The 25,806-nt window shown below is 35.5% G+C and overlaps 2 protein-coding genes across 7 annotated transcripts in view; one reads left to right on the top strand and one right to left on the bottom strand.

Moving 5' to 3' along the window:
- The window catches only part of LOC127847611 (polyglutamylase complex subunit TTLL1-like), a 78,882-nt gene extending 58,696 nt beyond the window's left edge, over positions 1-20,186 (bottom strand). Inside the window, exon 1 of one of the 6 annotated variants that reach the window (XM_052379683.1) lies at positions 20,061-20,186. The gene's annotated coding sequence lies outside the window, so the exon portion shown is untranslated. Of the gene's footprint in view, positions 1-19,981 lie in introns of all 6 variants that reach the window. The other 5 variants (XM_052379708.1, XM_052379700.1, XM_052379671.1 and 2 more) reach the window with 5 other exon arrangements.
- A 281-nt stretch (positions 20,187-20,467) lies between these two features.
- On the top strand, positions 20,468-24,456 carry LOC127847677 (uncharacterized). Its single transcript, XM_052379743.1, has 7 exons — positions 20,468-20,634; positions 21,245-21,405; positions 21,639-21,708; positions 22,058-22,327; positions 22,472-22,773; positions 22,965-23,114; positions 23,318-24,456. Exons 2-7 carry the CDS (start codon positions 21,256-21,258, stop codon positions 23,465-23,467), a joined length of 1,092 nt encoding a protein of 363 aa, XP_052235703.1. The 5' UTR covers positions 20,468-20,634; positions 21,245-21,255; the 3' UTR covers positions 23,468-24,456.
- Positions 24,457-25,806: the final 1,350 nt, after the last annotated feature.

Here is a 25,806-nt window from a genome sequence, read left to right as displayed (position 1 = left end):
GTGTTATTTATCTACGCCATCAATATAATGCATTATGTTGATTGCTTGGATAGCAGTCTAAATACTTCCCGAAAAGAAATGTGACTTGTTAAGATGAAACAAGAAAATGATTAGTAGAAATTTACATATTATACACAGTTTTATCAGTCGTAAGGGACTACCTGTAAATAAGACTAGATGTGCATAGTGTTAAATTCAGTACTACTTATTGTATTTACATTGGATTTAATACAGTTTTGCTGCTCCCGGTGTAAATAAAACTGTCATTTGGTCTTGCTATTACATTGATCCTGTCTTGGATGTGGAAACGTCCGTGTATATCACGAAACCTGTTCTTACAATTTGATTGCTAGTATTACCCAAGCGTGCAGTTAAATATAATAGATCCTCATTGTTTAAAACAATTTAACCGAAAAAATGAAACCCGCGATTGTTTTCTTTAATGAATTAATAAACTGTAATGTATCGATTATGACAGTCTAACAAGTGAGCACAAACTGTTGGATCATTTAACGACATAATTATTTGGATGATTTTGTAGCAATAACTTTGATTTTCTATGTTGAGACGAATGTGCAATTGATCGGATATTAAACGCTTTTTTGTTAATTGTTTAGTTGTATGGGAAATCACAAATTAAATTAAATTAATCACAAACAATCAAATGCACAGCTGGTGGGATTAACAAAGAGACTGAAGTCATCGAACCGATGGTAACCTGAAGAAAAATGAAGTTTTGGTCGACTATGATAATGCTAAAGGGAAATAAAAGAAAATGCGTCGTCCTTATAGTACTAATACTCGTATTTATGTACATGTACGTGGCGAATCAACAGTTAACAATCTTGCGACATTGGGACGTTTTAAATATTATTACTTTACATAACAGTCTGTTTGACAATAATACCGCTAATGACGGGACTGACTATGAAAATATTTCACGTTTGGTAGACATTCCGATGAATTTCAATTTCACACACCAAGAATACCTACCTGACAAAATATTACTATGGTTTAATCCACCGCCATGGATAGTACGAAGAAATAAAATGCAATTCATGTCTACGTGCGAATATAACAACTGTGTGATATCAGAAGATAAACACGTCTTCGAGACAGCCAGTGCGCTGATTTTCGCAATAGCTGGTGGCGGTATGGGAACCAAACCACCTCTAATGCGTGCCCAGAGAAACCCGAACCAAGCCTGGGTATTTTATACCTTAGAACCGCCAATGAACCTTCGCCAAAACGATTTCAAGTCGCCATTCTGGTTGAAAACAATGAACTGGTCAATGACATATCGCTTTGATTCGGACGTTCTGGCCCCATATGGGACTTTTAGAACAAGGAAAGTTATCCCCAAGCGAGATTATAAAACTGTGTTCAGAAGAAAGACGGGCATGGTAGCTTGGGTTGTCAGTCATTGTAACGCAGAGAGCGAACGCGACGTATACGTACATGACCTTAGACGGCACGGCGTGGATGTAGACATTTACGGGGCGTGTGGTCATATGGGCCAAATCAGTGAAGACGCCATAGAGCAATTGAACAAGTACAAATTTTTCATATCTTTTGAAAACGCACTTTGCACAGATTACATTTCTTGCAAGGTTTTTAAAAAGTTCAATTTAGATTTGATACTCATAGTTCGTGGAGGTGCCGATTACACGCGTCTAATGCCGTCCGGAACGTACATAAACACAGACGATTTCCCGACGACGGCGGACCTTGCAACCTTCATATTGAAACTGAGTTGGAACGTTGTCTTATATACCCGCATCTTGTCACAGAAGGACCGCTATGAAGTGCTTAACGAGGACGAGTTTGGATACCCATATGCCATGTGCGACCTTTGCCGAAGGTTGAACAGTTTAGACAAGTATCGCAAGCAGTATGATGACATGAGAGCATTTCTGGAGGCCCCTCAGTGTAGGGCGCCGAAAGATGTAAACATAACCAATAGACGGATATATTCGCCGAAGCATGTGTATTTTGAAACTTGACATCGGTTTATACATGAAAATGTATAGAAACCGCTGCATGCGGATTATGAATTTACCTGTTTTACTATATTATGCGTTATTAGAATACTAACCTATGCCGTACATGAACGTTTATAGTTTTCTTAATCCTCTAAACCCGTTGATGATACTTAAGATGACCTGGCTAAATATTAAGGCAATGTTTTAAAGGCGTGGGTCAGTCACGCTGTCGCAAAGTAAAGGCCATACTGTATTTTAAAGTAAAAAACTTGAGCCTCAATTTGTGTGTCCGGTTGTTAGCCCCTATACCAGTTGAAGGTATTTCACCAAACAGCTATAGATAATTCTAAGGTCTTTGAGACGATGTAAAGAAGGAATGAGTCCGTCATTCCTGCTCAAGATCAATTTAGTAATTCAAGGTCAAAAGTGTGAGCTTTCATTTTGTGTCCGCTCTATATATCATTTTCGATGGATTTTCATGAAACATGGCTAAAATATTGACGTTATGAGGATGATGTGCTTAAGGCATGATTCGGTCACGCTAGCTTTAGGTGAAGGTCGCAATGCAAGGTAAATGTTTATGCCTTTACATTCGTGTAGGACTAATATCTGCTGTACCAATTGAAGAATATTCATCTAATTTGTCGATTTATGTCATTGAAGCGATATCCATGTTCGTACCAGAACAAGATCAAGTGCACAAATGAGGGTCAACGTTGAGTCTTCGTTTTTGCTGACGCTCAATATCACCTGCATCATTTGATGGATTTTCATAAAAAATGCTTACAATAGTGAGATTTGGTGAATGAAGACGATGTGTAGAAGGCAATATCCCATATATCATTGGAAGGATTCATGTAACTTGACTGAAATGTTGAAGTCATTGAAACAATGTGCAGAATACATTAGTCAGTCCTGCTTGCACAAGGTTAAGCTTATTCCGCAATACGAGGTTAACGTTAAGCCTCCATTTTCTTGACATGATCCATATCTCCCATTCCGGTTGAAGTATTTTCATGAAACTTTACGAAAATTCTGAGCTTCCATTTTGATGTCTTCTCCTTAAAGTTTTAAACAATTTTATGGATTTCATGGAACTTTGCTACAAGTTAAAGATCGTTCAGAAGGCAAAAGTAAAAAAGGCAGACTCAAGGTGAATGTTTCTCCTAAACGGTAAATCATTTAGCCTTATTTTTTTTTCTTATTTGCTTCATATCTAATATATCACGTGAAGGATATTCATGAACAAAAACAGTGTCATTCAGAAGATGTCAAACAGTCAAGAGTCAATCACGCTGGATCACTAACTTCAATGAAAAAAAGAATCTTGACGAATGATATACAGTGAATAACAGGATACCGTCGTATCGTTTAATAATATATCAGGTGATCCTTACTTAAAGATATTTGTCATTATGTGGAATAAATACATCATTATGTTTTTTGACAGGAATTATATTCTAGTATTCATTGTAATCTTCAGTTCAAGTGTGTGTTTTCGAAAATTTATTCATAACTTTGATAGAAAATTGTTATAAGTTTACATATTTAAATTAGAAAATACGCGCCTTGAATTTTCCCGCTGCACAATTATCTCAATAAATCTAGCTCAAAATTGATTTTAGTCTCATACCCTGACAAATGTATGGTATCACAAAAAGCTTGTAAAATATTTGTTTCAAAAGATGACAATTCTGTTAAAATGGTGTCTCCGACTGACTTGACTAGCTGTCTGACTTTAATTTGCAAAACTAAATGGATATCGTTTGGAAATAGCTTATCCGTTAATATTTTGGTTCCTGTCCAAGCTGGGGAAGTGCAGAATGAATGTGTTTCTAAAAAATTCACTCGGTGTTCGCAAAGTTAAGTATAAAACACAGGTGGTTGGCGTGTGGCTATGAAACGTAATTAGTAAAAACATATTATGATATAATATCGTACAATTATGTATGCGCCTGTTCTTGTTATTGTTATTGGTCGTGTTAATTAAGATATATTAATTTTATATGTGTGTATAGGTGTGTGTGCGTGTGTGCGCGCCCGTGTGAGTGCCTGCGTGAGAGTGTGTGCATATGGGAAAATGTAATCAACAAGAAATTAATATTCTTAAATACTTTCTGTAAATAAATAATTGTTCCTCGAGACCATTCCAAAATTGAAAGAGAAATTAATAATATAAGAGAAGACATGTAATAGATTGCTTTTGATGACACTTCTAAAACACTGTTACAGTACTCTTTATGTCCGTCAAAGTCTACATGTTTCGAATGATAATGCAGAAATGCATTATACATACCATAGTTGTTTGAAGGCCTCATTGAAAATAAGATTGCCATTGTTAAATTGTTTGCATGACTTTGTATCCATGTGTTGTCTTAATGAGTTACCTTCAGAAAATAAATAAAGAGAAATAAAGTGATTATAATTATTATTATTTTATTATTATTATTATCATTAGTATTATTATTTATTTTTCATTCAAAATGATGTTTTTACTTATCACCTGTGATATAATGCACACGGACAAGTATTTGGAGCAATTGATTGTGTTTTGTAATATATGAGTCTCAAGCTGCAATAACAAGCATCGGCCAGCTAACATCTAACTGCACAACAGGTGAAGTTATATTTCACAATAATTTATTACGTACGATAGTATAAACAATGTAAACTTTCACGTACTGATTATCCTAATACCTTTCGATTTTACAATATCTTGTTGAAGACAACGTATCTTCTGACCAGACAGTACAATTGTCTGGAGCTGCGTTAATTGCATACGGCATAAGACCCATTCTCGCATGACGCTGCTCATTTGCTACAGCAAAATCTGGTAAAAGATACATGTAAAAATGGTAGCTTTAGCAATAGTTTATGTGTATTTGGTATAAACTTTATACAGCAAACTATTATGTAATGCTGCGAAGTACATTTTCATCAAAATTACATGTGCCATCATGGTAATTATACATACCTGGTAATATAATGTACACATTTATTTGATTGTTTTATACTTACAGGTATTCATCCGTTGCCGACAGTTTCATACTAAAACACAGAATATAAACGAACGTATCAATGAAAATATATTGAACTGTCAATATTGAATATCAATTAACGTTGTTATTTATAAACTACACTTGAGAATTTCGTCATTATTGGGATCCTACTGTATATACCACGCATGTAAAATTATTTGTGTAAAACCTTTAATTAAACCTCCACAGCTTACTGGTATCCGAACAGGACTCAAAACAGATACTACGGAAAGGAGAATCTACCTCTAACGAACAATAATTATTTTATTTAGTTTTACATGTGTATAACTATAAAATTATCCATTGAAAATATATATCTTCATAACCTTAACAACAAACATAAGATTTCCGTTTGCGCTAATACATTTCAAATCTTAAGACCGACTCATTCACAACACGATGAGATCACGCAATCACGCGTATTCTTCGTGAAGTTGCTAATCACATTCAAGGTTCATGCACTTTCCGATGAATATGTCTTACTAATTAACCCGAACCCAACCAGATCACGATTTATTCTTTGTCTAAAACATTATTCCTTATTCGCATGCCACACATACTGGATATCAAAGTGTAATATTGAATCGGAAACTAAAAAAATGGGAAATTACATCAGCTAAGCAATTATTGAATCAGCGTTAAAAATTACTTATTTAGTTTCAAAGGGGCCTTTTCACAGATTTTGGCATATTTTGAAGTTTGTCATTAAATGCTTTATATTGATAAATGTAAACATTGGATCTTAAAAGCGCCAGTAAAAAATGCAAGAATAAAATTAAAACAAGGAAAAAAAAGTAGCCGGTATCAGGGCTCGAACCAGTGGCCCCCGGAATTCTGGAGTTAATCTGAAGTAAGAACGCATAAGCCCTCTCGGCTATTCCGCTGACTATATACAGAATAAGTATTTTATACTTTATATAAGCAATCTTCGTAGTTTCGTAAATTTAAACGACAACAACAGAACTCTCCAAATTATTCAATCGTTTCGCGTTGCAACGCTTTATAATTTTCAGGTTTTTAAATCGTCAAAAGATGCATATAATGGCTATATTAGACCATGGTAAATGTTCAGTATTTCTGTTTCCTCACAAACATCATAACTAAAACGGAAATTTGCGAATCTGAAACAACTTTTTTTCAATTTTGACAATTTACCAAACCGTGAAAAGATCCTTTTAAATCGTTACAAAGTCTTTCATTTACATGCTCACGAAGAATGGTTATGCCATCAAAAATCAAAGTACTGACAGTACTGGTGTGACGATGCTTTTGAGAGGATGGATATAAAAGCATCAAGTTAAGTTTATCTACATCACCACAATCACCACAATTGTGTATGTTGGTACGAAAAAAAAATTTGGTACAAAAATTTTGCGAAAAAATTTGGGTATGAAAACAAATTTGGGTACGATAAAATATTTGGAAACAAAAAAATTGGGACCGAAAAAAATTTGGGTACGAAAAAAAAAATGGGGATGAAAAAAATGGGTACGAAAAAAAAATTGGGTACGAAACAAAATTGGGTACGAAAAATTTTAGGTACGGAAAAAAATTGCGGGAACGGGAAAGAATTACCTGTGGGGAACTTGACCCACACTCGCACATTTTCGGCCCTTTCCGTCAAACATCAGATAAGTTCCTCGAAGGCAATAGTATGAATACACATTTCGGAAGCGGTAATGCGGTCCTACCTATGCGCGTCAAAATGTAAGCGAAATATGTACACAAGTCTGTCAGGAATGATTGAATTAACGAAGAAAATCGTGTATTGATGTAAGTTTTTTGAAGAAATGTGCAGAAAATATATTAAACAAGAGCTGTGTTTGTGAAACACAATGCCCCCTGCTGCGCAGCTTTGAAGCCATATATTTTACCTTTGACCTTGAAGGATGACCTTGACCTTTCACCACTCAAAATGTGCAGCTCCATGACATACACATGCATGCCGAATATGGAGTTGCTATCTTCAATATTGCAAACTTTGACCTTGACCTTGAAGGATGACCTTGACCTTTCACCAATCAATATGTGCAGCTCTATGAGATACGCATGCACGCCAATATTGAAAAAGTTATGGCCAATGTTAAAGTTTTCGGACAGACAGACAGACGCTTTATATTTGACATTTGACCTTGAAGGATGACCTTCACCTTCACCTTTCACAACTGAAAATGTGCAGCTCCATGAGATGCATGTATGCCAAATATCAAGTTGCTATGTTCAATATTTAAAAAAGTTATGGCCATTAAAGTTTTCGGACGGACGTACAGACTGACACACTGACTGACTGACTGGCTGACTGACAGTTCAACTGATATAGGCCACCCTACCGGGGCGATGGCGATATTTTTCTCAGCCACATAATTGTTAATAGTTTGATATCACAAAATGAAAGTGAAAGTAGAACTGTCAAATATGACAACCTGTCAACGTGTTGTTTTTGCTGGCACGAGAGGGCGATAACACTCAATGTGTTCACATTTTGACCATAGGCTTTGCAAATGACCTTTATAGTATGGGTAGCTTTGATATTATTTATTGCTATCATGTAACTGCATGATTGTGTATATGTTTACAATACACAAAGCACAAATAATGATATAAATATACTGATTGAGCTTATAATAATCTGAGAACTACAGCCAGGTCAATTAAGGACTTAAAATACAATTTTGTGACCTGATTTCATGAAGAAATGACCATGCATGTCATAGATTTCAAATTCAAGGCCCTGGTGTGACACATTGGTAGCATTCCCGTTAAACTGTTACCAGGCTTATGAAATTAGTTTTTATTGAACTATCTAAGGAAATCTGAATCAGGCACTGAGTTTTCTTGTTTTAATACAGTCATAGATCAGTTGTGGCCTCTGGGTAATGACCAATTTTTGCTTACTTGTCACACCCTTAAAACTTTCCACACGTCTATAATAGCAAATCTGGATTTAGGTGATCTTCAATGGTACATTTAAACTTTAGCTCTGTTACAAGAGTGCTGGTAAAGTCCAGTCACATATTTAAATCTGGGCCATGTCAAAATCAAAGTGTCAAAGACAAATGAAAGATGCGTTCATTAATTATTGTCCAGTTGTTTACTACTGCTGTAAGTTTTTATATAATATGACTGATGAACATCATGTGAGAGAAAATTCACATTATCATTGTATTTCAGGTTTAGCAGCCTTTTAGATAACAAAGTATGCTAGTTTTCAATGTCGCTTCTGGGGATCAAACCCGTAGGGCTTTTAGGAAGATTCTGAAATTTTCGATCCCTCGAGAGCAACCAAACCAAAAATTAAGTCAAATATTGCCGACTCGGTTTTTTGAGTCGGTTCATGAGGGATAATGGAGCTTGATTGGTCATTGTCGGCTCTGGTACTACTTACATGTACCCCGAGAACTCTTAAGTATACTTACATGTACCCTGGGTACTCTAAGTATACTTACATGTACCCCAGGTTCGGTAAATAAACATAATTGTACTCGGTCCATATTAGACTGTACCCGAGTTGTATTCGCGCCCAAAATCCGATGTCGTAAAACGCGCAACCGATTATCTTAAACACACTTTTCTTCAAAAAACACTGTATCAACATGCTTTTTGAGTATGTGTTCCGATAATATAGAGGCCATTCTACAGAAAATTGACATAAATGTGTATATATAATTATTACAAAAAAATAGTTGACAACGACTGATTTAGGGTTAATTTTCCCGGGTACATTTTAGTATATTTACCGTACCCGGGATACATGTAAGTATACTTAAGAGTACCCGGGGTACATGTACGTAGTACCCGAGCCGACAATGAACAATCGAGCGATACTGGAAGGTGCAACATCTCTCACGCCCCCTAGCATCGACTTTAGCAGTATTCAATTCTCAACAGGAAAGTGCTGGAGTCATTGATCCCGAGGGACAAGAAAAACAATTGATTAATGTTCGAAATAAATAATTTGATTAATGAAAATTCTATTATTTGAGCTAGGTCACAGGAAAAGCGCAGTCAAATCAGTATCCAATTACATTATTTGTTATTGTCAGAAAAACGCTTTTAAGCAAACAGCTTTCAAGCGACTGCAGGCTGATCTAGATCCAAACTGGCCACAATCGCCTTAATGTCTCTTTTACTGTGACACAGTTCATTTAACTTTAAAATGATAAAAAGTACTAACACTAAGAAATAGTACAAACCAGTAAAGAGTTTGAAATCAATGTTGAATTTCATGACAGCTTGGTGATCTGCAAATCCCCGATGAAATGTTGGTATCGGGTATCATAGTCATTCAATAAGTCGCAAACTGCTCGAATACAATTTATAAAGTACAATGTGACTTATATTGATAACTAAAAATACCAGTATGCCAGTTTTGCCGTGTCAAACTGTTACGATCCAGAAAGTCCTTCATTCACATCGAGTATATATCCTTCGAATTCCAACTATTGTTGTCATAAGCGGAGATTTAGTGAATAAGTAATTCATATATCCTAAATGACAGCTTCTAAATAGCGAAACAAGCCAATTTATGCAGTAAGAAAGTTTTGAATCGAGACTCTCACGGGGGCGGCCATTGTTGAATGTTGAAACACGAACGACAACTCTGCTAGGAGAATGTTATCAATGACGAGCAATCTCCTACGCAGTGGCGAATGCAAAAGGGAAGTAACTGAAAAAATCGAGTTATCTCAATCGGACTGGCTCGGTCTTTTACATAGGTCGCCATTGTGAATTTTTTTTAGATGGTTATCAAACCTTGAACGATGCTGTCCAGCATCGTCAAAAAGTACATTAGGATTATTGCGTATTTATTTATTAAAACCATTAAGTTATTATTATAATCCTAAATTCAAATTAATGGTTGATTGAGCATGTTAAATTCTAATATATATTATATATATATATATATATATATATATATATATATATATATATATATATATATATATATACGATGCATGCTGGTTTGGGGGACTAGTAGCACCCTACATTGTTGTTTAAATCAATGCAAATCGATTCCGCGGACACTTAAGATATTCGTGTTCCTGTTATTTGTTTCACTTTAGTAGACTTAATTGCTATTGTTTTACTGTATTTAAACTTAATTGATATTAAACGGGCACTATAATTACTCATCAGGTATTGATCAGAAATTCTTCAAACGACTGGTTCGTAAAAAAGGACTTTTCTAATGTAATAGCAACTGTGTGTCTGCATTTGTAAAACAATATGAAAAATCAAATCAAAAGTTACTGCAATATAAAGCCAGTGTCCGTATATGTACTTCAGACACCAACGGCACGCAGCAGACGAGACGGTGAAGGTTAACTTTCACGTTCAGACCACGCCCAGCTCATTCCGGAAAGCGTGGCGACGAAAAAATTTGTATGTATTTTAAGTGCAATACGTAAATCAGCGATATACATTGACGTGCTTGCACCGACAGCTTTTGTAGTTTGAGCGTGAACCTATATCGTGTTCAAGAACCAATAGATATCTAGGTTATTGATCGGAAGATGCTCAATGGAAGCTGCTTTGATGTAGAAATAGTTCGGTCAATGTACAGTGAACGCGTGTTGAAAGCGTGCTCAATGATCGCTGTTACTTGTTAGGCAAAGACTTTAAGTGTAAGTCTATAATTATAATGTACCTAACAAAAAAGCTATTAAATGAAAGCAAAACATTTGTGTGAACTTTACAAAAAGCTACAAAATGAAATTAAAACATTTGTCATGTACTTTACAAAAAAAGCTATTAAAGGAAAGTAAAACCTTTCTTCAATTTGTATAAAACATATTATTATCATTATTAAAGTATTATAAAATAAAATAATATAATAATAATTATGATAATTGTTATAATAATTATTATGATCATCATTAGTATTATTATAAAATATTGTTTAAGTATTTTTTTTTCATTTTATTAAAGTAAACTTGTGAATTAGAAGCTATATCAATCAAGAAACAATTATCAACAATTCTACAATTTAGCCTTTTAATTTTTAAAATAACGAATCAACGTATAGGTAAGTATATATAGGTAGAACACATTTCGGAAAATAAATATTTCCCTATAAAGTATTTAAGGCTGAATTAAAAACTAACACTCCTAGACTTGTAGTTACGATGATTAGGATTTAGAAATTAACGATTGAATGAGCTTAAACAGACCTCAAAATAACCAAATTAAATTGTGTAACTGAGGGATTATGGGTTAGGCCTAAACAAAAATATGTTTCTTTCCCTTTCACGACGCATGCAAAAAGGGCTGGGTAGGTAGGCTGAACCCATTAAATGTATCAGTTAAAGATTTTACTTTAAGATCGAACAACAATAACCGAGAAATTTATTCGATGCTAAAATAATAAGCATATATACTACAGACTGTATTTAACATTGAGTCGATTGTAAAACATATCACGTACATATTCCGGACATTTAAAGAGTGAAAATGTACCTACACTTTTCTTGAAGTTATTAGAAATATGAATGCAATATTTCTTGATGTTCTATATACGCAGCAACTTCGATATTGACAAACTGGTGCTCACGTTCATGTTTGTTTTAACAGTGTCGATTGGGGTGATGGTCTACATACTGATGCATTAATTGAGTCGTGTTCTGAGAAAACTGGGCATAATGCATGTGCGTAAAGTGTCGTCCCAGATTAGCCTGTGTAGTCCGCACAAGCTAAACAGGTACGACACTTCTTTTATGACATTTTTCGTTAAAATGAAGTCTCTTCTTAGCAAAAATTCAATTTAGGTGGAAAGTTTCGTCCCTGGTTAGCCTGTGTGGACTGCACAGGCTAATCTGGGACGACACTTTGCGCACATGCATTATGCCCAGTTTTCTTAGATCGCGACTCAATTGATAGCATCAGCATTGTTATTTTTGTAAAATGCCGCCAGAAGTAAAGATAATGCAACGTATAATTCATATATAACATTAGAAAATACAATGTCAAAGTTTCTTAGTTGTAAGCAATTAGAAAAGAGACCCATGCCGAACACGTCATTGTTAAGCTGGTTTCTTGCCTGATAGAAGGAATGTATTTGAACTTATGTAACCTTTTGTGTGTAGTAAACACGTGCTGGGAATCACGATTGGATAGATTCGTACGCATCATGTTTCTTTAGTTTTTTCTATGTCTCCATTGTTTTTGATCTCATCAGAAACATGTTTTAACTGCCTCGGAATCCCTACCTCCAAAATAAATAAATAATAATAAATAATAAAAGAAACGTCGGGTCTCTTAAATGTAGGTGGGTCGGTCGGGCAGGGGAAACCGACATTTTTTCATTGTTGGCCTTAGCAAAGCACACATAAACATGCTAGTGATACATGTGAACATACAATTCGGCAATGACTGGCGAAATGTTATTTACCCAATGATCACTTCCCCCATGGTAAATAAAGGAGGACGATGATCATGCATTCTGGTGGATGTTGCTTCGTGATCGAACCATGCACTAAAAGAACGGAAATAATTGATGAAGCATGTTAATGTAATTACCTGATGTAATTGATGAAAACGTGTTGAATACGCTTCGTTGTTTTTGAAATTATTATATTGAATTATGTTCAACGGCATCGGGAAAACGAAATAGTCGTGATTTAAGTTCTATTTTACTGTTCACGTGCGTCAATACTGTGTATAATAATAAGAAGAAAACAGATATTTGTACAACCAATTTCTCGAACGTCACGTAAGCAGACAATACATTTGTGGACGGTTTTCCTTCAATAACTGTTTTATTCCGACTTCTACCAAATACCATAGAGCCGTAAGGGTGTATTCATTAAAACGAAAATACCCGCTTATCTTTCACGAAAAACACGAAAACGACGACATCTTGATAGTAAGTTCCAATTAACCTCACTTAACCCCGGTAAGCTCCAGTTAACGCATGCCCTCCTGATAATGGCAAGTGTTAGAACAGGAGATACTCTTAGGGCTCTTCTGCTGCCATCGGTCACACATATAAAGGGCACACCGTCTTGCCGCCATCCTATACGACACGGGGATAAGACTCACTGGCATAGTCCACTCAGTCATTAATCGAATTAAAAACACATTTTATATTGTACTCCTTGTTTCCATTACTCAGAGTATAACATTTTCTCAATTGTAATCCTGTTCAAGACAGGCGTCTGAAACATATAGGATCGTTACTTAACCAGATGAAACAAGAAACGGGTTTACGATTCCGATTTGGTTCAGGTTTTCCTTGCAATGTTAGTTCAATTAACGTTAATCTGAAAAACAACCACATTATGACCTCACATTAACAGAGATACAATAAGCGCCGTTTTACATTATAACTGATCATAATGAATCAGGCTGATACGATTGGGACTGATGACGACGATTCAAAGGAATACTGTTACATTATTCCTTCTACGTTCTGAAATAAGTACGTTGACCAAGAATAGATGCAGTTTTGTGTCAAGTCAAAAATGTTTATTTTACACATGGAACAATATTTTTTTATAAATTAATAATAAAAGGATGTTTTCTTATTTTAGTATTTGTATATCCATCAAAACGATTAAATTCAGATTGTAAACACACTGCAATGCGGTGTTCTTACTGTGATGCATTACGTCGATCCGGGGTTTGTAGTATACGATGCTGCTTTCTAAAATATTGTCAAGAAGAAGAAATTTTGTAGATGTTGAATTTACCAGTATTTCATTGAATTGCTCCTCGCATAACTATTTTTATGTTGCTCACATGCATTGACCATTAAAGTAATTAAATCGAATTATTTTGTATTGTTTTGCTTTGTAATAGCAATGCTATGATGTATATTTTATTAACAAGTATATGTAAGCGACTTATTGTGGACCAAGTGTGAGGTTCGACGCTTCATCCAACCGGTTAAAACGCCCAATGTTTGTAATTGAATGTTCCAAAGTTTGAGTCATTTTTTCAAGTTTAATGTCGTGTATTGTATAAGCTTGTTCAATTGTTCACTGGCCCGAAATAAGGGACTCTCTGATGTTTTTGTAGTTTCACTTTTCATACACACTCAATACTCGGTATAATTAACGGTACCAGGTTAAATGTGTATGTAGAGACGACCTCATGCAAGTGTAAGATATCAAGTGTCTGCTTTGAAAGCTAGATTTACCACCGACTTTTTGACCTTGATTTGACATATGTTTATTCGCTGTATAAAGTTTAACGATCTGTCTATTTAATTTATTCAGTGAATCATGTTTATGAAACATTCTAATCGCTTCATGCTTAAATCGTAACACAGTATACACCATGTAAATATTGAAATCAACATTTAAACAAAACTTCACATGACAAGAATGCTCAAGTCGACAATATTTTCACGCAAGCATTCGTACACACCTACTATCACGTCTACCTGTTAACATGTGTTCAGAACCAGGGAAATATTTACTTTTCGCACACACATTGTGTATTTCGGTGGATGTAATGACCAATTTAATTTTCACATTTAATTCACTCAAGTTTGAACAACATTTTTACACAAAACTTAATAAAAATTAATAAATCTTAGTGTACTAATAACTTTACTTCATTATATTATATTACAGTTTCTGCATATCAACTATTGAAATTTTCATTGAATTATTAATATAATGTACAGTAAATATCAAGTATGATAAGCATGACAACGTGACAACGTCATAACAAGTGTAATAGTACATGGCGCAGCGAAATAGAGAACCGGTATTGTATTACTCTAATACTAACTAGTTCGACTCGTATTAATGATCAAAATAATTAAGGATCTACATAGACGTTTTTGGTAACACAGTGCATTGCAGTCAAAAGATCTTTGACAATATAACAATGCTGCGCGTTCGATCATAAATCCACCATAAAGCAGGCAAATGCTTTGATCACGAACGTATCATACGAACATGCATTGCTCAAATCATTGACCTTTAACTTATGAATCCAGAGAATAGTGCAATACCAACTATATGTTCACTGATCAAGGATTAACAAACCGCAGTTTCCTGCATTAAAGTTGCATGTGATTTATAATTTGAGTGATAAAATATATATTGTTCATGCTTCTCTCACACTAAGACCACGTTGTGGGATTAAACATTTCTGAAATACTTCTTTTATCTTCCCGTTTCCGCCCCAATAGTTTGCCGAGTCATTCGTGGGTTATGAGTGTGACACGGTGGGAAAACATAAGCTTCCGTCACTTCCTAGCATTTAAGTTTACATGATGCATTAAATAACTATTATATGCAAGAAACAAGTGCAAATGTGCAATAAGTTCTAAAGATATGTATGCCAGAACAATTATTCGAGAAACGTTATGCGCGATGTAGTTTATCTTTTTAAATACTCTGATCATTCTTCTTGTATTGACATAATGACGTGTTGGCATAGCCTCGTTATCAAATATGGTAACATAAATATAGGATCTGGCACGAGATGTCATATCACACCATATTTTATTAAACGAGTTCAGGAATTTTGCGAGCCTTTGGCGAGCTTACTTACGAATTTCCTGGACGAGTTTAATAAAATATGGTATGATATGACAACGAGTGTCATATCTTTTTTATCACATGCTTTTAAATTAGCAAATTAAATAAATATTTACCCAAACATAATGATAAATCCCGAATGCTGTTTACATTTCGTCACGTCATTTTACGTTGCAACCTCATTTCAGCAAAATAAAAAACGCGATTGGTCAATAAACGAAAGCTAAGCCAATGAAAACGCTTAAAAAGTATATTACACATGTGAAACATAAAAATATTTATTACACCTCACTTTGATTCACAATGCTAAACTCCCATAGGCCATCGTGACATAGAAATACTGTCAGACCCTACGGGAAAAAAATTACTGTCCAAAATATACTGTCGCCCGCTACCTTAGCAATCACGTGCCACCAGCGGAAAAAAAAATTACTGTCCAAAAAATACTGTCGCCCGCTACCTTAGCAATCACGTGCGGAATGGTAAAAAAGTATACTGTCCCATTCGCGCAAGCGCAGTACGCAGTTTTGCAATTCCGTTGTATTTGGATAATTAAAATATCGATTGCAGCCGAAACTGTGCTGTAGAATAGATTAATGCCATTTATGATTATTTAAGTTTGACAGGAGTCATAAAAAATCTGTTTAGTATAAACGACACGGTTACCTCAATGGCAACTTTAATCCAATGATAAAATCAATACAGTTACAACGATATACACTTCCAGTGTCTGTTCTTAAGGTGTTATACATGACAAACACACAATCCGAAATACGTTTTGGATTCGTTCGATGCTATAAACAAATATTTTACTGATAAAAACCCACCACGTCCATAAAGTTGTCCCAAAATGTTTCGTTACCGAAATGACGTCTCACGAGTACGTCATAAATTGCGTAATCAAGTGATGAAAATAAAATACGGAAAGCTGGTGCGGTAATATATTTTTAAAGAAATAATTGACGACTAAGAAAATTTATGGGATAAATCGATTACTAGGTCGGTGCCGAATAAAGCGAAGTTCAGATTGCTCGGCCCGAAAATCTGAACCACTCAACATATTAATGGTTGTTCATTGATGAAATTAAATAAAATGTTTGAATATTAAAATCGTTCATGGTTCATATACATTTTTCATTTTGAATAGTTTGTTCGGTATAATAAAATAAATATTACATGTCTGACAGGGTGACAGTAAATTTGTCAACTTTCGGAAAAGTACTGTCAACCGAGGCGAAGCCAAGGTTGACAGTATTTCCTCAACTTGACAAATTTACTGTCACCCTTTCAGACATGTAATATTTATTTTATTATACCGAACAAACTATGAAAAACAGGGTATGGCATGTGATAAATAGAGGATATTTGTTGGAATCGGTGGATTATTGTTTTTTATTCACGAGTGATCATAGAAAATAATTCTTTCACGAGTGGCGCAGCCACGAGTGAAAATATATATTTTCTATGATCACGAGTGAATTAAAATCGATATTCCACCGAATCCAACAAATTTTCTTTTTATTTTATGCTTTTGTTCACAGTTTATATAAATTGTAAAATAGATTAATAAAAGAATTTCGCTGGGATAATGACGTCGTTTCATCAAAAAAAATGACGTCATTTCACAGTAAACTGTGAAAATAATCGATAATTTTCACTGATAATTTTCACTGTTTGAAACAGTGAAATTATCAGTTTTAAATCACTGATATTTCTCTATAAACCATCGGAAAGCATAAAATAAACATACATCTACAAATCCATGTACACATCTTTAATATCGCATGAAATAATAAAGTCGAATAAAAGGAGAATTTTCAGCACTACACGAAAATAATATCGTTATAAGTTTAGATTAGTCTTATATCACTTATCAAAAATAAAGATACGCATATAAAATAAGTAGGCGCACACAAAAACGAGATAGGTTATACCACTTAAAAAATTGAAATAATATTATGCAGACAATTAAGGAAAGTTATTTTCAAACGTTATATTTTGAGTCGTTTTCGTGTCAGCTTTTTGTGTTGTCTGAAAGGCAACATTAACCCATTTATGCCTAGCGTCTATGAAAGGCCTTTGCAAACAGCGTAGACCCAGATGAGACGCCACAGGGTTGCGGCGGTGATCCCCCTCCCCGTTGATTGTGCAGACAATAACGTTATAAGTTTTCGTTCAATATGAAAGATATGAAACATTCGGGAAGTTAAAAATACAAAAAATGGCAGATGAATCAGTCGATAGTTGATTCCGGTATGATTCAGAGCGAATTCGTCAAATAAAAATAAAACACTGGTGCCCGAACTCAGGAATCTTTGGTGCAATACTCCGCTCGGTACAACCCGAACTCACTCACTCGTCTTTCGCACTAGACGTTAAACAGATGAGCAGCGTACAAGGTGTTTCACACCGGACAATAAAATGCCTAGGTTCGTCTCTGGAACGAATCGTTTCTTGTATCAAGCACTTTCCCCCGTAACCAAACTAATCAGTAAGTAGCTCGAATGGTCACTGTTGGCTAGGGTACAAATTAAAACAACCCCTTAAGTAAACTTCAAAGTACCCGGGTGTGGAAAATATACTTAAAAGTACACCGGAGTAGGACAGATGCCTTTAAGTGTATTTTCCGTACCCGATGTAAAATTGTAGTATTGTTTAGAGTACCCGACGTATTTTTATACTACTTGAGTCGACAACGACCAACTAAGCCAAACTAAGACTTCGTCAAACGGCGATAGCAATAAGGGAAATCCCCAGTGCACTCGATACTAATGAACTACATGTACTTACATCCATATATACATTTCGGTATAATGTGTCTATGATACTGGAGTCTGGCGGAACAACTGTTTAGTTTAATATCATGTATGGTTTCTTACACTTTTTGGACTAGAAGCCGTCAAATAGAAGCCGTGTCTATCTTATTGGACTGAGAGCGCGTCGATATTGCATTTCTATAAATACTTGTGCGTACTTCCCATGTCTCTTATGCATGCATCGCGCATGTATTTCTATTTATAATCACGAATACTGAATGTATCACTCAACACGCTACTTCCACCTAAAACTTGGACAATATTCACAATAACTGTTTTATTAACACGGTGACTTAATGATCGAATGATATTTACAAGTTTACTAACAAATACAGCCAAAGCATGATAGCCGAAAAAAAAGTTCAACAATCAAAAGTAAAAACTATAACCTGTATGTTATATCGGACAATTAAATACAAATTCAAAGCGATGAGGATGTCAAAACAAGTTGGTCGTCTTAACAATTAACACTTCACGGCCATTATTAGATAAGATAATACTTTAGTCCAGCAAATTCAGTAAAGGAACTGAAAACGTGACGTATGATTACGTTGTCGAACTAGGGTCGACTTTTATTTTACACAAGTCGAAATGTATCATTCATTTGAAACGATTAATTAACTGGACATTTACCAGTTCCTTGAATTTCTAATCAGACATTAATCCCAAGACACTAAAACCATTAGAAAACAATATATATATGTTTGTCAGAAACACTATGTCCCCTTTTGCGCCGCTTTGAAGCTATATATTTGACCTTTGACCTTGAAAGATGACCTTGACCTTTCACCACTCAAAATGTGCAGCTCCATGAGATACACATGCATGCCAAATATCAAGTTGTTATCTTCAATATTGCAAAAGTTATTGCAAAATGTTAAAGTTTGACCAAAAAAAACACACAAACAAACAAACAGACAGGGCAAAAACAATATGTCCCCCACTATAGTGATGGGGGCATAAAAAAACGAGACCCCGAGAACCTAAGTTAGCACAAACTTGTTTGTTCGCATGATGCCCGTTTATCCGAAAAAGGCATCTCAATATACTTTCCCTGACGTTATGGTCCTCTTGCATGTACAATTACTCAAAATATACCACCTCTTCTTCGAAGGGGCATAAAAACTGGTTGGCTCAAAGAAATTTTGGTACAGCGCTAGCCCTGGTAGATACATCCAACGACACCAGTACATAATATAATCTGCAAATGTGGTCCTAAACTGCATCCAAGAACGAGTCACTGTGACCTTGACCTTTGACCTAGTGACCTCAAATCATCTGCCAGTCATGATCAATGTACCTATGAAGTTTCATGATCCTAGGCGTAAGCGTTCTTGAGTTATCATCCGGAAACCATCTGGTGGACAGACCCCAAGACACCAGTACATAATATAATCTGCAAATGTGGTCCTAAACTGCATCCAAAACGAGTCACTGTGATCTTGACCTTGTGACCTCACAATCAATAGGCGTCATTTGCCAGTCATAATCAATGTAACTATGAAGTTTCATGATCCTAGGCCTAAGCGTTCTTGATTTATTATCCGGAAACCATCTGGTGGACGGACGGACGGACCTACCGACGACCCGACATGTGCAAAGCAATATACCCCCTCTTCTTCGAAGGGGGGCATAATAAATAAAATTGATACCCGTTCTGTGTAGTTATGAACTAGAGCTTTTGTAAATATCAATATTCATATTATTAATGTAAACATCGTTCTCTTGTACCGATTTATTGTAATTATATGAAGATCTGCACGTATGTTCTCCAAAACAAAGCATGAAACATTGGGTGTTTCGTTACCATGCATTACACATTCCTGACGTAATGTATTCAGCCGATATTATAATTTGACAGCTGATAGTAGCATGCTCCAATGTGAAAGTAACAAGTCTATTTTAAGATAACGGAACAACTAAAGGAGATATTAATAAAATGTCGACTCCGAATCAGAACCAACCTTGTTTTGTTTTAAAATATTTCATATACGATTTTATATAATTAAATAAACTATGTATGCTTACATATTTAAGACAAAATATATAAAAGCGCATCAGTATCTGCGGTCTATATCAACATTTTGCGAAAGCTTATTTCCGATAAATCCTATCGGTTACCGACCGATTTACATTCTGTTTACCATACACTGAGCATGGGGTTAGTGGATGATCGTATAGTATAAATTAGATTTGGCCTGTCCGAATTTCTTCATTATTACAAACGAATCGCAGGAAGAAGAACGTTTAAAGTTACTAGAGGTTTAGTGATTGTGCAAAATTAGTTTATTTACAGGAATATAAGGTGATTACAACTAAATACGATTTAGAAATTATTTAAAACGGTTTTAATTGGATTTGTATGTGTAACTTAGTAAGATGTATATTAACAACATCGGAAATAATGTAAATTCTATAACGGATATTTTTCCAAGTGATTTTATGCTAGGAATGGATATTTCAAAATATGTGCAAAACTGCAAATAATGTTTGATAGTAATTAGTATATAGGGCCTACAAATAATCAGATCAGTATAGATATTGTTTTTGTGTGGATTTATTCCAATTTCCATGTTTTATATTTCAATTGAATGTTATTGCTTTGTATTTAATTCGTATGTTAAGATGGGCATGTGAGTTGTTACATGTATGCATGCGAACATGCCGATGTCTTTTTACAATAAAATTATATACCTGACGTGGAGATTAAAATTCGATTTTCGTGATATTGTGGCGTGTAACCTTTTAATCAGCTGTTCGTACAATGGTATGCGCATGCGCTATGTACATGTTTACTTGACCTTCAAAAAATCGGTCAACTCCTGAACGAGAGTGTAAGACTGTTTTTCAAGAGTTTAAGTAGTAAACATGTGAATAATCGGTCAATTATACAACGGGATTTTAATGTTTTTCAGAGTAAACATTCATGATGTTGGACAACGACAACAAGAACGACGTGCAGGTGGCTGTGAGGCCGATGATGAACGTCTCGGCTGGAATCTCGTCGCTTCCAATGGAAGGAAGCTCAACTTTGTCAGCAATGCCATCTTGTCCGAAAGGCGGTGTTATTGTTCAGGTAACTTTTGTTTCGAAACATTAATTAAGCAAATGTTTCTTATTTATCTCAATGCATTGGGTTTTTCATGTGTTCACTGTCATATTAAAACAAAGTTATAAACAATTTAAACAAATGTTTTTGATTGATTGTAGTGGTAAACATCTAAATTTTAAGAGGACAGAAATCTAAATAGCCTGCTATTTTCATTTGCAATGATAACCAATTTAAGTTATGTTGATATCTGTTTACAGGTTATGTTCGCTGGTGTATGCTACCCAGAAGGCCACATCCGTAAAGGCCAGTTCAGACCGCCACTTCCAGGTAAATATTATGATCCAATTCATCAAGATGTGAAATACTTATAAATCATTTCTTGTGCTCCATGCTAATGATCCTAATAAACTCTTTAACACCATTTTTCTGTGAATGTTTTTTGTTAAAGTAAACTGTCCAGTCTTGTTCAGTATCCTTTTTTTTCTGGGGGGTTCAGTTCTAGAATACCAGATTATTTTAGAAGTGATTCCTTTCCTGATGATTTTAATTTTAATAATAAAGTTATGTGTTTATTTTTAAATAAATGTAACAATTATCATAAAATATATAATGTTATGAGGCTCTTTTTTGTGTTAATGGAATAAGAGTTAATTGAAAGTTACATCATTGTTAACAGGCCCGGAGGTTGCTGGCAAGGTGTACGATATCTGCAACACTATTCCAAACTGCAACCTGATGCCTGGCGACAATGTCATCATTTTCCAAGAGGAGCAAGTTATGGATCACTATCAGGAGTTCATTTCGATTGACAACGCAGACAATGTCGTGCAGGTCCCTAACACGGTTTCATTGGACGTGGCCTCGATGTTGTCTGGCAGTGCACTGTCTGCATACAATGCTGTGTTGAAAGCTATCCCCCATGTAGAGAAACTTCAGCGTGTAAAATGTAAGTCAACATAAAAGTAGATCTAATATAAAGTGCAATATTTTAAACCTCTTCAATTGACATCAGAAGTAAAATAAAAGTTACATGGGGAACTAAAAAGCTTCTAAGTGATTATATAAACTGCATGGTTTGTTTGTTTTTCAGCAAGCATCAATGTACTGATTGTTGGAGCTGGCAGTCTTGGTCTTTGGACACTTCAATTGGCCAAATTCCTCATGGGCGATGACAACTCAAACGTCCGGCTTTTTGTAGCCGACAACAGCATCGATAGATTGATCACTGCTCAGGAGCATGATTGCCAAGACATCATCCACTGGTGCGAGGAAGACCACGAGCAGTACATCATTGAACGCACACTGGACGCATGCCGCGGGGGCGTCGACATTGTCGTAGACTTCATCAGCTCACCAAGGACGATGATGCGGTCTCTCAAAATCCTTAATAGGGTATGTATTGAAGTATAATTAGATAATTATTTGTGGTTATTTTATTGCATTGTTAACTTTCACATTAATTTATATCTTCAAATTGGAAGTCATATTGCATGAATATTGGCCAAGAAAGAAACAATTACGTCACTTGTCCAAATTTATAATATTGACTCTTGAACTTATTTGTTTTCACCATTTGTTCTCAGGAAGGTCTGATTCTTGTTGGAGGCAATGCGATGGCGGAAGTTTCCATCAATCTCAACACGCTGGCTGCAAAGCAGCAGAGCATTGTAGGCATCCCACGTGGCACTGTTGACCAGGTCCGAGAGTTGGTAGAGGCTGTCGCAGATAGAAAGGTAACTATCTGAACGTTTAGTTCTTACAGTATTACCTGTGAAAATTAACAAATCGGAAAAAATACTTTTTATTTGTTCTTTCAGGTTGTTTTTTGAAAGGCTATTCATAGAAATAAAAAACATAATGATGTGGGCATATTCACAATATGTGACTTTTGAAATAATTTTCAAGTGTCTTGATTGTGCCTCTTTTTTGGCTTCAGCTTGAAGTTCCAGAATTCAGCGTCCACAATATGGACGAAGCTAAAGAAGTTTTTGAGGACCTTCAGAGCTGCCGATTGACCGGTCGGGCCATCCTACGCTTTGGCAACTCGAGCACCACTCACACAACTGATGTCACGGACAATTACTAGTCGTTTGCGGCTAGCTCTCATTTAAAACTTGCAATCAACATGTGACACGGAATTCACAGTCTGCTGACAAGTCAGTGTTGTTGTGATTAGTCAGATGTCGACAGAGTTGTCGCAGATGGAACTTGCTGCATACTGATCTCAAAAAAGGAGTGTCGGGTTGTCGTTAAATTGTAGTTTGCAAACTCCCTGTTCAAACTTGCAACCCCGCAAGCAAAAAACCCAGTCAGTAGTGCACGTGGTGGAATCATGATCTGAGGATCCAATGACTATGTGCCAGGTTTCCATAGTTACTGGAAAACATGGTGATCTGTGTGGCCATATTGTGCTTGTCTAATACAGTTTCAAATGTTGGTACAGTTAGGTTGCCTGGTGCTTTTGGGTGGGGCGATTACAGTATTACGTGGAAAGACAGTTCGGGAAAACTGGAAATGTTTCATCAAATTATTTATTTTAAATTAATACATAATTACTGATCAGATAGTATTGAACAATTGAAACTGTATAATATCATGAGATTATTGCATTTAATGCTGGATCATTTGTACGGGTTCAATTTTCTTTTGAATTCTTAAATTTTCATGTCAATGACTTCAGAAATAAACTTCTTTTTCTATAAAGTGCTCACGATAAGAAGTGCTGTACCTTGTTAAATGTATATATAATATTTGAAATATTGAATTGTCATCTCATGGACTTCAAAAATTATGTTTATTTGCCATCAAATGCCAACAATTAGGTTTAACATTTTATATAACATTAAGTATATAACATTAAGTAATGTAATCATTGTTTCTGCTTATGTTGTATATCATTATTCCATTTGACATGTGTGGTTTTAAATTGTAAACACATGTAATGACTTGAATATGTTGTTATTTTTGTTTAAAAAATGTTAACACATAATTATTATTTCATAAGAAATTGTTGAAAGTGTTCAAGAAATAAAAGAAAACCATAATAGAAAAATCAATAAAATTATTAGGAAAATATTTCTGCGTTTTGTTGAACATTAATTCCAATTTGATGTGTACTTGGTATTGCCTTGTTGCAAAGAGATAAATGAAGCCGCTCACTGTCGTGCAGAAAAACAAAGCATATTTCAACTAATTCAATGTCGGCGCCATGGTCACCGTATCGGACAGGTGGGGTTTCGGGTACTTCGGTATCCCACCCACGGCATAGGACCGCGCCAAAATTGAAATATATTTTGTCAAAAACAAATACATAGCTGGAAAATGAAGCTGTTAAAAAAATCATCCAAACTTTCGTGAGTAAAGTAAGTTAAGAGTGCTGGCGTTTCTCGTGTAATGAAGCGGAAGAACATCATAAACTTGAACGCACACGAAGTAGAAAAAGAGTGCGCGTGCGCACTCGTAAAGTAGCTTCGGTATTGTTTTCGCTCACGACTGTGTGAAAAAACTATGGTGTACGAACTGGTCCAAAACTATTCTAACCCGGATGGTTAACCGTCCCGGACAGATTACAAACGGACGGTTTAGGAAAGTTTTGGACCGTTCGTGCGCATAAACCGTCCGTTTAAACTGTCTGATACGGTATTGTTGCTGGAGTAGGGTTACAAAAATGCTTTACTTTGGAAGTTTTACGAGCGTAATGGAATATCGTTGTTATCTGGAGCGACGCTATTTTTCTCGGACAAAACATGAATTTCAAAATATTCCATCAATCATTGCTGCAAAACACGGTAGAGTTATAAATGAATATTTTAAGACCTCTAAATAAATGTATTTGCCCACAAAGTATTTCTGACATAGGTAATGAATTTCATTTTTAACTGCATTTTTGACACATAGAAGGAACAAGCTTTTAAACCGAACAGGTTTAATAGACTTAATAATACTTTTACAAGTAAGCAATTGACAAAAATACCACAAGCAAAAGCCGGAGATTGAAAATGTTCTGAATTAGTTAAAGAAATACTGTTTCACTTTTATTGACTCCTCTTCAAAACCTATGCCGTACTATAATTCACGCCAGGAAACCGTACCGGACCGGGACGGTTTCCTAAACTGTATCGCGGACGGTTTATCCACAAAATAAATCGCCCGGTACGGTCTACAGACCGCGGTTCAAAATTATGTAACTGTCCGATACAGTTTAGTAAACGGTTTGTAGTGTCCCCGGGACCGTCGACGGTCCCGGACGGTTTAGAATAGTTTTGGACCAGTTCGTACACCATAGAAAACTGTCCGCTGTACTGCACGTGTACTGCACGTATCGGTTTATACCATTAGAATAACAATGCGCACTAGAGGTTGCATGTTGCTGACGTGTGTTTTACCGACTTCCACTGGTATTGCTGTAATATCACATCAAGATTA

This window comes from Dreissena polymorpha, chromosome 1, assembly GCF_020536995.1.
Source record: "Dreissena polymorpha isolate Duluth1 chromosome 1, UMN_Dpol_1.0, whole genome shotgun sequence".
Taxonomy (NCBI): Eukaryota; Metazoa; Mollusca; class Bivalvia; order Myida; family Dreissenidae; genus Dreissena; species Dreissena polymorpha.
Note: the sequence above shows the minus strand (reverse complement) of the source record. Positions and strands in the feature narration are given on the sequence as shown.